Source organism: Phyllostomus hastatus, unplaced genomic scaffold (assembly GCF_019186645.2).
Source record: "Phyllostomus hastatus isolate PE091 unplaced genomic scaffold, TTU_PhHast_1.1 phas_contig_150, whole genome shotgun sequence".
In the NCBI taxonomy this organism is placed as follows: domain Eukaryota; kingdom Metazoa; phylum Chordata; class Mammalia; order Chiroptera; family Phyllostomidae; genus Phyllostomus; species Phyllostomus hastatus.
In genome coordinates, this window is record NW_025333611.1 from 4,155,618 (window position 1) to 4,168,526 (window position 12,909).

The following is a 12,909-nucleotide window of genomic DNA, read 5'->3' on the forward strand; positions in this document are numbered from 1 at the left end:
CCAGCCTCCCCTGCAGTGGGTGGCATCTCCCCGCCCAGTCGGCCAGGCCACAGGCCAAGGAGCCCTCGAGCCCTGCCTTCTTTTCCGAGCAGGACCAAGTCCCGCAAGTCCCACCTCCATGACAGCCCTGCTGCCGCTGACAGCTGAGACCTCAGACTCCTAACTGTCACCGTGGCCCCCTCCTTCATGCCCGGCGCTCCCCTCGCCCCAGCAGGTGCCGCCCCCGCAGGGTGCGGAGGGAGCTCTCTTCGGGAAAGGGAGCAGGAGCTGGGGAAGGTGCACGGCTTTACATAAGCAGAGGAACTCGCTCCGTTCCTCCCACTTTCTTCCAAGTGGCAGGGCCCTCCACCCGCACCTGATGGTGCCAACGAGGGGCTGTCCCCAAACCCAACAACGCTCTTCCCCCCTGACCCCAGGCCTAACCGAGTCAAACTGCGTGGGAGCTTCTGTGGGCCCTGGACCCCGGCCCTGGACCCCGGTCCAGTCGTGGCTCTGCTCTCAGGGGACTCACGTCCACTCTAACCCGCAGTCCCCGCTGCAGGCAGGAGCGTGACTCCAGGGCGCTTGCTCTGCCACTGGCCAGCTAGGCAGCAGGTCACGCCGCCGCTCTGAGCCGTGGTGGCCCTTTAAGAAGTGGGGGATTATGGGATGATGTCCCTTTCTCGGAGGTTCATGGGCACTCAGTATGGGATAAAGTAGCCACATCCCCAGAAGTTGCCCAAGACAAAACAAGCAAACGAGACCATGCTCCGACACCACAGCGGTGACACGGCCACAGACGGCAGTTCGATGCCCTTCTTCCCACGTCCTGTCCCCTCGGTTTACTTGTGTTTTGTTGGGGTTGTTTTTTTTTTAGTAGTCCCAATCCTAGAAAACAATCAGTCGTAAACTCTGCTTTGCTCACACAGCCTTCTCTGGGAGAGAGTTCCCCAGGCCACTGCCTGTCTTCCTGACCATCATTTAAATGACTGCAAAATAAGGAACAATTTCATCAAAAACTTGTAACACTCTATTTGGTAAAAGAGCACATTTTAAAAGTGACTGTAATTTTTTTTTTTTAGTTATTGAAACAGTACATGCTCATATGAAGTTTGGAAAGCACAGGAAAGTAAAAAGAAGATGAAAGTATCCCATAAGCCCAGAATTCAGAGTACACTAAATAGTCTCTGGCAGGGGGAAAAAAGTGGTTCTTGGGAACTGTTACCATAGTCCATCCTCTGGATGTGGTCCTATTTATGGGGATCGCAAGAGCGTTGTTGATAATTAGCATTGTTTCCCATACTTTGGTTTTATCAATATCACTGTAATCAACTTTCTTTTTTTCTTTTTTTATTGTTGTTCAATTACAGTTGCCCCCACTACCCCCCCATTATTCTCCTCTGCCCTACCCACCCCCACTTCCCACATTGTTTTTTGAAAAGATTTTATTTATTTTTTTATTTTTAGACAGAAGGAGGGAAGGAGAAAGAAACATCAATGTGTGGTTGCCTCTCGTGCGCCCCCTGCTGGGGACCTGGCCCACAACCCAGGCACGTGCTGTGACTGGGAATCAAACCGGCAACCCTTTGGTTTGCAAGCCGGTGCTCAATCCACTGAGCCACACCAGCCAAGGCTGTAATCAACATTCTTTCACAAGCATCTGGGCGTATTTCTGAAGACCGTCGCTGCCTGGTGCCCGTGTGTGACACACCAAGACACCCCGGCCCTTCCCACACAACGACCTGCTGCTTCCTGCGTGCACTTGCAGGCGGTCCAGGCCAAGTCCATGTTTACTGGGCCCACGCCGGGTGCCAGACACTGAAGCGACAGCCAAAAACGAGAGCCATCTCTGCCCTCAAAGCGGGGTCAGCATCCAGGGAAGTCCCCCACCCTACCTAGGGAGACGCCACATTCCCTCCCGGGCTCACACACCCAGCTGCCGGGACACAGATTTAGCGCAGAGAGAGACAGGGACAGAAACAGACCAGGATGTCTACCCACGTACACGGGCCCAGTCCCAGATAAGCAACCAAGCGCCGTTTCCACTGTCGAGGCCCCCGGTCACAGCTGCCACAGCACAGTGACTGTCAGCCGTGCGCTCCTCCCGCGGGGCCCAGAGCTGCGCTCTGTTCCGCCGTCACACTCACGGCCGCGCTCGCACAGTCTCCACGTGACACACGGCAAGGCCCACTGCCCTCCTGGTGGCCGCACGGCTGGTAGGTGTGGGAGCGGCTCACACCCAGCCAGCCTGCCCCACCGTCCATCCGCAGGACCCCCTGTTCCACTGCCTCCATGGCCGGCTTCGCCTCCTAAGTATCTTTTAGGTCCGCCCCCATCTCTCTACCCATTTGCCGTCTTTATCGCAGCCACTGTTGGCTTGTATTTGGGCACTGCGGTAGCCTCCGGTCTCCCCGCATGCCCTCTTGCCCTCTATAGCCACCAGCCACGTAAAAGCCAGTGCTCTGGTCGAAACCCAAATGCAATCATGCCTCTTGTAGAGGCTTCTAGCACGAAACGCAACTCACCCCCTCCCCCATGCAGCCTGCCAGGCCTGGGACCGTCGGCCCTCTGCCCACTTCTCCTGCCCTGTCTCCACCCGCTCCCCACACCCCTCCTGCAGCCCAGCCTCGCTGGCCCTGTTCCTATTCCGTGCTGGGGCCAGATTCCCACCAACCTCAGGCCCTTTGCACAAGCCCTGCTCCCCTCAGCCACCCAAGGTCCTACGTGACCTCCCCAGGAAGCTCCCCAGAGGCCCCTGGTTCCGTGCCTGCCTAGCTCGCTTCCCGGCCCCCTCGCGCGGCTCCTCCCACTGACACCTACTCATCAGCTTCCCTAGTGACCCCACCCCCCGGAAACAGAGTGGCACCTGTTCGGTCTCCCCACTGAGTCAGCTCTCCATCCCCTTGGTCCTTATTGCATGTTGCTGCAACCACCCACTGACTAGAATCTGAATTCCTTTACACACGTTCATCCCACTTCCTGGAGACAGTGACAGAAAAGGCAGAGAGATGGGGACAGGAGACGGGGACCAGGAGACATGAGACACGTTCAGCAATTATCAAACGGTCCAAACGTCCCAAAGCCGAAGAGAGCGCAGGTGGCCCTCAAACGGCCGAGCTTCTGGGGTTTGATTAGACTCAGTGGCCCAGACAGCGTGGTCCCAAGACAGGCGTCCAGAGGGAGCCCGTGGCGTCGGCCACTCTCGAGTGGGACCTGTCCCGCTGGCGCGGGGAGCCTGAGCCGGCTGAGGCCGGCCTTACCTTTACCCGTCCGGTGCACCGTCAAGACACTGACCGTAAACTCGGCGATTTTCGGCACCCGGAACTTCCCTTTGTTCTTCTGTTCGGGCTGGTACTCCGTCCTCGTCTTCACGATCACCTGCAACGTCCAGCCAGCGTTAGTGTGCGTGCAGACCCTGGTCTCTCCTTTGCCCCATTAGCTAGACTCCACTGTGCGCCGCATCGAGGCCCTCCCTCTCCAAAGCACACAGGAAAATAATATCCAAGTCGCCTGCAGCACGTGCCCGTTCCAGCAGAGACGGCCGCGGGCAACACTCGGGCCACAACGTCCCGGAGGGCGTTTTGTTTTGTTTTTTAAAGATTTTATTTATTTATTTTTAGAGAGGGAAGGGAGGGAGAAAGAGAGAGAGAGAAAAACATCAATGTGCGCTTGCTGGGGGCCGTGGCCTGCAACCCAGGCATGTGCCCTGACTGGGAATGGAACCTGCGATGCTTTGGTTCGCAGCCCGCGCTCAATCCACTGAGCTATGCCAGCCTGGGTACGTCCTGGAGGTTTTATGTGCAGGTATTATGTGCAGGTGTGCTTGCGGGTCAGGCAAGAGTGTATTTCCTCTTCACACTGGATTTGGAGTCTATAAGCTGTAACCTGCTTTCGTCACACAGCTCTATGCTAACATTTTTTCCACCTAGACAGATATGTGATTGCATGTTTGCCTTTAAAAGGAAAATATTTTATTTATTTATTTTTAGAGAGAGGGAAGGGAGGGAGAAAGAGAGACAGAGAGAGAAGCATCGATCCTTTGCCTCTCGAGCGCCCCCCACCCAGGGACCTGGCCTGCAACCCAGGCACGTGCCCTGACAGGGAATCGAACCGGCGGGATGGTGCCCGGCGCACTGAGCCCCACCAGGCAGGGCGTATTTTGCCTGTGGATGTAGCATCATATTCAGTGCATGCGTATGTTACAATTAATCCGATTAATCTCTATTGTTGAACACTTAGCTTGTTTCCATGGTTCGGGTCACCCCGACAAGCGGGTGAGCATCCCGTGGCTAACCCTTTGCACATAGACTTACTTCCAATTTGACGTGGGGACTGACAAGCATGAAGGCCCGTGGAATCCGTGGTATTTTTCTGAAGTCTGAATACTTTGCAGGGGTGGTTAACATCTCACTGAGCTGCGCTGTCAGCCTGCCGAGGCGTTCATGGAACGCCAGCCCACTCTGGGGGCAGAGCGGGGGGAGGGGCAGCCTGGCAGACGGTGCCGCTGAGTGCCACCGTGCTGTGGGGGACGCGGGAGCGGCCCGAGCCTCAGGGCCTCGCCTGTGCCACGGGGACAGTGACCCTAGTGTAACCCCTACTGAACGAGTCAGGGCATCCTGTGCGCCGGCAGCCCTGGGGCCACGACTGCCCCGGCCTTTGGTGCTAGGCAGTCTCTAAGGTATCAGGTTCAAAGTCACATATAATTTATAGACTATTTGTTCATAGAACTTACAGGTTTCTAATACATAAATACTTTGTGATATTTATAATACGCATATACCACTTCTTTTTAAAGTACCCCATTTGCCGTTTGCGGTCGTGGGTGGGGGTGCAGAGTGTAGGCAGAACTAGGGGCACAGCCTCCAAACCCGTGCCCTGCTGGCCCTGCGCCCCATGACATGTCGCTCACGTCCTGAGTGCCTTTGCAGTGAAAACAGTTCTTTTGGCTTCAGAGCCTCGCTCTTCAAACCACCAAGTTCAAACACAGGCCGAGGGAGAGCGGAGCACCCGACCCCGTGTCCACCCCCGGTCCTCTGCTCCTCTCTGTAGGTCAGCCACCTCTTCTCCAAAGCAACCCAGGCTGCGGCATGACACGTGACCTTCACCCTGTGAAAGTGCTACCTTGCTGGATGCCCATCTCCACGCCCAGAGCAGGCCTCTGCCCACCCGCCTGGACTGATCACCCCCTTCGGGCCCTCGGCAGCCAGTCTGCGGTGGGCTCGCCCCTCCCTGCTGCTGGGGACGCCCCTGCCCTGGGCTCCGGGCCGTCTCCGCCAGGTCCTCTGTCTGCTCGCTGACCAGCACACCTTCGGCGGGACCTCTGGGTGTTACACCCCCACTGCCTCCTCCCCAAGGGCTCTCGCTCCCGTCGCTTCCAGTTCCGACTGCATCCTCACGACTCCCGCCCCTACATCTGCAGTCCAGCACTCCGGCCGCCCCCTGGGACACCTGCCCTTGGACGGGCACACCCAAATGTCTCACGTCCATGCAAGGCCCTTGGGTTCCCTGACCTGCCTGCCCCTCAACCTTTCCTTCCCACGTGACCCCAAGCTCAGGAAATAGCAGCATGGTCCACGCCATCGTTTACGTCAAATCACACCCAGGAATCTCCCACGACCCTTCCCTTCATTCCCAAAATCCATCCCATCACCAGCTCCCGCTTCCTTAAAAACTGCTCCCGGGTCGACCCATCCGTCCAGTCACACCTCTGCCGCGCCGGTCCAGAGCATCCTTGTCTCTCCCGGAACGTGCGCTCGGGCAGCCTCCACATCTCCATTCTTGTCCCCCCCCCAACCCAGGGAAAAGAGCTTTCTACACCCGGTGGGTGGATGCACCAGCAAACACCCAGAAGACACCCAGAGGCTGGCACCTGGGGAAGACTACAAAGGGAGGGCTTGAGTGGCCAGGGAACAGGCCGGCGAGGTGGCAGGGGGCAGACAGAGGCTCCGAATGGCATGCCAAGCACCGTGGAGATGAACTGAGGGCGGCGAGGGGCAGGGGGAGGGTTAGGAAGCCGAGAGGGGCTGTCCAGAGGTGCACAGCAGCTCGGAGAGAGGCCTCTGCCGCCGTGAACCCCTGTCGGGAGACGAAGAAAGCAGCAGGGCCCAGCCCCACGAAGTTACTGGCATCGACCAGCTGTGAGGCGTGTCATGGAGCTTGGTGTCCTGGTCTCACGGAGAGGAGACAGAGAGCCAGAAACTGTCCCCTTCCATTAAAGGAGGTGCCGCGACAGCCACTTTTATCCGTGCTATGCAGGGAAAGCATAAGGAATGTTAGCTGATCGTTATTAATTGGGCCTTGGAGGAACCAGCTTGCATAAGCAAAGAGGGAAGAGGAAATAAATTTGCAGAGAAAGGTTCTGCTCTCAGCAGTTGGGGGAAAATGGAGCAAAACAGAGCCCCGAGCTCCTTGAATAATAACAGAAATGGGAGCAAAAGTGAAGAGAGGACAGAAGAAAAAGATTCTTCTGCTATCTCCTGTCAAGAAGGTGGTTAGAGATATTTGGGAAAAATGGACCTCCAGATTTTCTAATATCATTGTGGATTTGGGCAAGGAAATAAATTCTCTTTCATATTTCTGTATCCGTTCGCAGGGCCCTGTCGGTGGCCGATATGAAGAACATCATTTAACATGAGTGTGAAACGATGCCGTTGTGGAAATGGGATAAATTATTCATCCCGAAAGGACCCCTCAGCTGGCTCTGCTCCCCGTCCGCTGGCGAGGCCAGATGATACATGGCGGTTCAGACGGCGCAAAGTACAGATCATAAAAATTTTAAATACTGCTTCCCGGGATTATCAATAATGAAGAGGCCCCGGGTTGGCAGGAGTGACACATATCAGTGCAGAAGACCCGACAGGAAGCAAGACTGTATTTTTCTGAGCTGGACTAGCACTGGACGAAAATCGGTGGGACCGCGCCCTGTGGCTCATGGAGAGCTGTTCAGAGCAGGACAGAGAGCGGCCGGTGGCTGAGCACCTACTATGCGCCAGGCACAGGGCTGAGGGCCCAGCTCACCCTCCGAACTCCCCTGGCAACCGTCTCTCCAACCCTCGCATCCGTCCTTCAAAGTCATCATTCCCAGGTCTCAGGCGAGGAAATCAAGCCCCAGACAGTTGTCGCTTGCCTGGGACCGAATGACTGGCAAGTGGCTGTTCTGAATCAGTGTCAAGACTGTCCTGCTCTCTCCGGCCGGGCTGTGGGAAGGGGGTGCCCACTCTGCACCCGGCACTGAGCCAGATGTTCCCCTCCTTCATGGCAGCCCACCCTCTCCGCACTCCTGGGGTGGAGGGGGAGCGATCACCCCCATTCTACAGACGAGGGGCAGAAACGACCCCACCGCCCGGCATGGCCGCGAAGAGCCAAGGCTGGAACCCCGGCTTCTGGCTCAGATCCAAGGGCCCCACACCAGTGAGGTCATCATTCCAGAATCACTGAACGCCAGCTGTGTGGCATGGGTAGTGTGGGGCAAGACGAGGGAGTCTCCCGAGGGTCCTCTCCTGGGGGCTCCCAGCTCCTTCTGCCGTGAGCAAGGGTGTGCTCCCTGGGCTGGAACCAGGTCCCCAGCTCCACCGCCGGGCCGGCCACCTGTGGTCCGGGGGCTCCGTCCACGTCACCCACTGCTCAACTCTGCTGGTGGCCGGGGGCCAGCCCCTGCACTCCCGGGAACAGAGACCCCGCCGGGGCGGAGCTGACGATAATAAAAACAAGAACAATAGTGGTGGCAATAATAATGACTGCCTCACGTTACGCATTTACGCTGCGCCAGACACCGTGATAAACCTTCGACACGTACCGTATTTTCTCATTTCACATGTAAACAGTTCTCAGAGGAAGATATTGTTCCCATTCCAACAAGAAGAAATCGTGGGGCTCAGAGTGGCTAGTGAGCTTGCCCGGGGTCACACAGCAATCAGGGGATGGCGTCAGGATTCGAACCCAATCTCTGTGTGTGACCGCGAGCAAGTCACGCCAGCTCTCCGGGACTGTTTTATCATCTGGGAAATCGGGGTGACCTTAGTTAAAAAACAGAAAATTTGATGCGTGCTCATGGTGAAAAGTGTTCAAAATACAGAATAAAATTATTCAAACGCCCCTCCATCCCTTCACCTTCAGCAGTCGACGGTTTTCTCGAGATACTTTTCAAACTGTTCTGTAAATCATAAGCATGAAACACACGCAGGTGTCCCCGCAACCGGGACCGCCCCTGCGATGCCCTTTAAGGTCGTTTTCACCGCACGGTGTGCCCGTCGGGTGGGCATGGGCTGGTCGGCCGCCTCCTGCCGGCAGCCGCTTCGTGCCCCGAGCACCAGGGTCTGCTTGGCCCACGCCTTTCCGTGGAGTGTCCTGGCTGTTCCCAGGGCTTCGCTGGCCTTTGCATCCTTGCTAAACTCTACCCGCAGGATAACGTCCTACCAGCTGGAAGCGTCCCAGGAAAATGGCACACACAGCTGACATCCTACAGGCCGCGTCAGCACCCCCTCTGGAAAGCATTGCACCCGATTCCATGACCCACAAGCGCACACCGGGACCGGCTAACTGCTGGCGTTAGCAACACCGGCCACTAGCGATTCGTTCTGCCATCTGATAGGCAGAAAGCTCTATTTGGTTCAAAATTATGTCCTTAAATTATACAGAAGTTTTTAATATGCTTAGTGGTCGTTTTACACCTGCTCGTTGGAACTGCGCAGTCAGGGCCTGTCCCCCAACTCAGAGTGATTTCCAGTCCCGTCTCCTAAGCGTCTTTGGGAAGCAGAGCCAGGTGGCTCTACGGGCCCAGCACCTGCAGAGACGGGCACTTCTGCGGCTCCCTGGGGAGGGGCTGCTGGGCCTCTGATCCCGTGGCTCAGGGAGAGAAAGAAGCTCTTCGGTGGGGCCACAAGAGAGGGTGAGGAAGGACACGGGACTCAGTAACAAGAGTGGCACCTCCTCCGCCAACCTTCCGGGCCCACCCATCCGGCCCCTGCACCCCCTACCCTTGAAACCCCAGGCTTCTCAGCAGGTTTCGCTTTGACAATCGGTTTCCAAAAACGCCCACCTTAGGAGCTATATTCTCGCTGGCCAGTGGAGGAAAGGAAACTCCAGTGAGCACCATCTATCTGCTTTTAGACGATTTTCGTGTTTTTCTCTCGCAGTAACCCGGTTAGGTAGGTATTAGGCTCATTTACTGTTGGAAAAATCCAAAGCCCAGAGATGCTAAGCAACTTGCCTAAAGCCACACAGCAAGTAAGTAGCTCAGCTGGGATTTGAACCCAAGACTCTAGAACCACAAAGAGCACGTGGTCTACCGTGCAAAATACAAAGCGTGCCCAGCATTAGTAACTGACCTCCAAGTGTCTGCACTCCTTCCCCCCGGCCGGGCAGGGGGGCCAGGGTGTGTAAAGACAGAGTACTCCGTCGAAAGGGAAGGAACGTTCGCCAAGAGCCTGGCCGCCGGCTCGCCAAGTGCGCGGTCCACCTGGGGCTGCGCCAGCGTGGCGCTGGGCCTGTCTGTGGCTTGCTTTCTGCCCACCTGCCATCCGCTCGCTCCCAGCACACCTGTGTGCAGCCTCGGCTGCCCAGGTTTCTCGGGGCGTGTCCCGGGACAGCTTCCCGCCTCTCTGAGACGGTTTCTGCATCTGTAAAGTGGGGGTAATGGTAGTGACCTCCAAGAGGGCTTGTGGGGACCCCTGTGTTGTTACTACGGCCACCTAGATAAACCGAAATTGGCAGGTAACAAAGGACCAGGAGCACTGAAGTGAGGATTTGCAGATGGTACCCTGTGGGGACGCCTGAAAGGGCTTTCACAGGGAAAGGACCTGGTCACAGCTCTGGGGACTGCAGCTCAGGTGCAGTGTGGAGACTGAAGCAGGCACCAGTCCCCCGGCACTGGGCCGGGGGCCCTGGAGGCTGGGTTGGCCCTGGGGAGTGGCCCCCAGCACCTCGGGGAGGAGCTGGCCACACCAGGGCATGCGGCATTTGAAGAACCAGTCTCTGGGAGGGGAGTGGGGGGCTGTCTCGTTATGGAAGGCGGCGCAGTGCTGGGGTGGGGGGGAACTAGGGTGTCGGGTGCACCGGGGTTCCAGCCCCAGCTCTTCCTCTCTGTCTGTGCAGCTCAGAGCAGTCACTCCACTGATCTGAGCCTCAGTTTCCCCTGTAGTGACATGGGTTCACTAGCGCCCACCGCACGGGGCTGCAGGGAAGATGAGCTGGAGCAGCGGCTGTGAGTGCTCCGCACGGCCCGTCCCCAGCGCAGGGCAAGGACGTACGTCACAGACGTGTCCTGTCCATTTGGCCTCCAAAGGCTCCCCCTGAAACTCGACTCCACCCCAAAGAGCACTCAGCGAACAGATGCGAAGACAGTCGCCGGCATCGCAGTTGTCAGGGGCGTCCTTGCTCCGGCCAAGCACGCTCTGCGTTTCCCTTTCACGAAAAAGAAACACCGTGACTGAACACTGGGGCCAAACCGACTTCTCCCCGACAGCCGGGTTCGCTCCCCTCGCTCACCGCCTGGCCGGAGCCTCGTCAGAGAGCTGACAACCAGGTCGGGACGCGATTCCCCCTCCCCGGGCCCCGTGGAGGGGGTCCCAAGGGTGTCGGCCCCACCTCACACACAAGGAGGCTGGGCAGCACACGGGACGTGCTCCGTGTCACCGGCCGAGGGAGGCTGGGAAGCGGGGGAGCCGTCTGCGATGGCCGTGCGGCTCGCGCAGGACCCCTTTGGCTGCGGAGCGGAATTCACGCCCAATACGTCTGTTCCGATGTCAGGGGAACAGCTTGGTTGCTCTTGTAAAGGTTATAAAAGCTAAACACTAGCACAGAAAACTGCTAATTCAACGCCCCACTCAGAGAAGACAGAGGCCTGAGCGAAACAGCTCACAGGAGCCGCGCTGTGGGCTGGCGATTCATCTGTGGATGCCCAGGCCGGCTGGCTCCTTGTTCCTGCCAAGACAGAAGCTTCTAGAACAACTCTGCCTGGGTTCTAGGTCCTCCTGACATTGATGGAATGCTTGCCAACTATGTGCTTTAGGAGGCTACTTTACCCCTCGGTGCCTGAGTTTCATCATCTTTAAAAACTGGATTAAAATAGCAACTTTTTTATGGGTCCTCTTAACTGTTAAAAATGGCCGTTACTACTCTCTTATACTTAGTTTTGTCCCAGGCACTTTGCATATGAGGCCACCTCTATGGTTGGGACCATTGGAAGGTAGGCGTGATCGCCCCCACTTCACAGAAGAGGAAACTGAGGTCCGCCTGGTGGTGTCCATCGTGCACACCAGAAGGAAGCTGCGTGATGGGGCCCTGTAGGGCTGTGCTCCTTCGGGGTTTGCACCTTCTGGGATGCACTGGTTTCCCTTTCCACGCAGGGCCACACTGTGTTCACCCTTCGGGCTTTGGGGCAGCTTTGTGGCCCCTCTGCACTACGTGCTCAGTGGCTGTTGGGCCCGTGTCCTCTCTCAAGGGAAGAAGAAAGCCCGCGAAGGCAGGAGGACAGAGTGGATGGGGGAACAGACAGGGACAGAGGTCGGAGTATGTCCGGATGACTTGCAGGTGTGCGGACCGTCGGGGGGGAGGGTGACCTCCCCACGGCCCCTCTTCTCGGCACACCTCTCGAGGGCATGCAGGTCTCCGAGGCTGCAGGTGTCAGCTGAAGGGTAAAATTTTTCCCGAAACCTCGCAAAACCTCAAGAGAATAGCTCCCCTCCTCCCCAGCTTTTGTTATATCTGGGCCCAAATTCCAGCATCACCGCACACTCCTGTGAGCTTGGGAACTAACCAAACTTCTCTGACCTTTCACCTTATCACCTGTCCATGTGAGCCATAACCCCAACGCCCAGCGGTAAGGTGTGTCTAGAGAAATGCTTCTCAGGTTCGGCTGCATGCACACAGGGGTCACCTGGCAAGACTTAATTAACTGTGCTGCCCGGGTCTGACCCCCAGAGAGTCTCATTCAGTTGTTCTGGGGTGTGGCCTGGATCTCAGGCCAGAAACCGAGCACCTCTGCTCCACCTGCATCAGATGCCCCGTTAATGCTGTCCCCCGGCATCACTTGAGTGTTCATTGCTTGTTCGAGTTTAATTTTTAAAGACTTCATCTGTTTCTCAGGACAGTTCCAGGTTTCTTTATTTCTGCCACCCCCGTGCACACTCTCACATGGACAAACTCTGCACTTTCAAAACAGATGACTCAACCCCCAGCCAATCAGCCGGGCCCTTGATCTAGCTCTGGCTCCTCTTCTGTTCATCGCAGAGAGCCAATTGGTCCAGACACACAATGCCCTCCCGGAGACACCAATGAGAGAACCAAACAGACAGGATGATCCATTGTTCGCTCTCCGGCCAGGGAACTCCGTAATTTGTCTCCAAATCTCTGTCTCCCACTGTGTAAAAGCTCACCTGATAAAGGCCCAGGTGCGCTCAATGGCTCTTAAATGGCAAGGTTTCTCCCACCTGTGTCCGTGCGCTAGCCACCTCCCCACTCCCCCCGCCACACCTTTGCATAAATGCCCACCTCCACTCCTCATGGACTACACCCACGCCAGGAGGTGTCCCTTCAGCCAGGCGCTCCTTTCCAGCCACACCTCCCCCGAAGACACTCTACACTGGTCACGCTACTTCCCGTGCGTGCCCTTTGCCTTAAATACCTCTGCCTCCCACGGTCTGTCTACCTGGAAGGTGTGTACTCACCTGTAACAGCCCGATTCAAACGTCCTCTGCAGCTCGCCTCGCCTGCCCCGCCAGCCCCTCCTCCCCGCAGCGGAGTTCAGTGGTTCCCGCACCTCTGCTGTCACGGCCCTTAGGGCGCCCGGGAACGGCACTCACCACGAGGCTCATCTTGTGTGCTGTGTTCTACCGGATAGGGATTCTGTCATCCGTCTTTCTATAGCCCACTTCCAGCACGGGGACAAGGCCTCGGCAGGTGCTGGCCGAGCGCGTGCTGGACTGCATCCAA

General features: G+C 57.1%; 1 protein-coding gene across 1 annotated transcript in view; it reads right to left on the reverse strand.

Annotated features, from left to right (window-relative positions):
* NSG2 (neuronal vesicle trafficking associated 2) overlaps positions 1 to 12,909 on the reverse strand; it is a 37,242-nt gene that overhangs the window by 22,814 nt on the left and 1,519 nt on the right. The window contains exon 3 of the mRNA XM_045827288.1: positions 3,274 to 3,357. Coding sequence (XP_045683244.1) covers positions 3,274 to 3,357 — 84 coding nt within the window. The remainder of the gene's footprint in view (positions 1 to 3,273; positions 3,358 to 12,909) is intronic.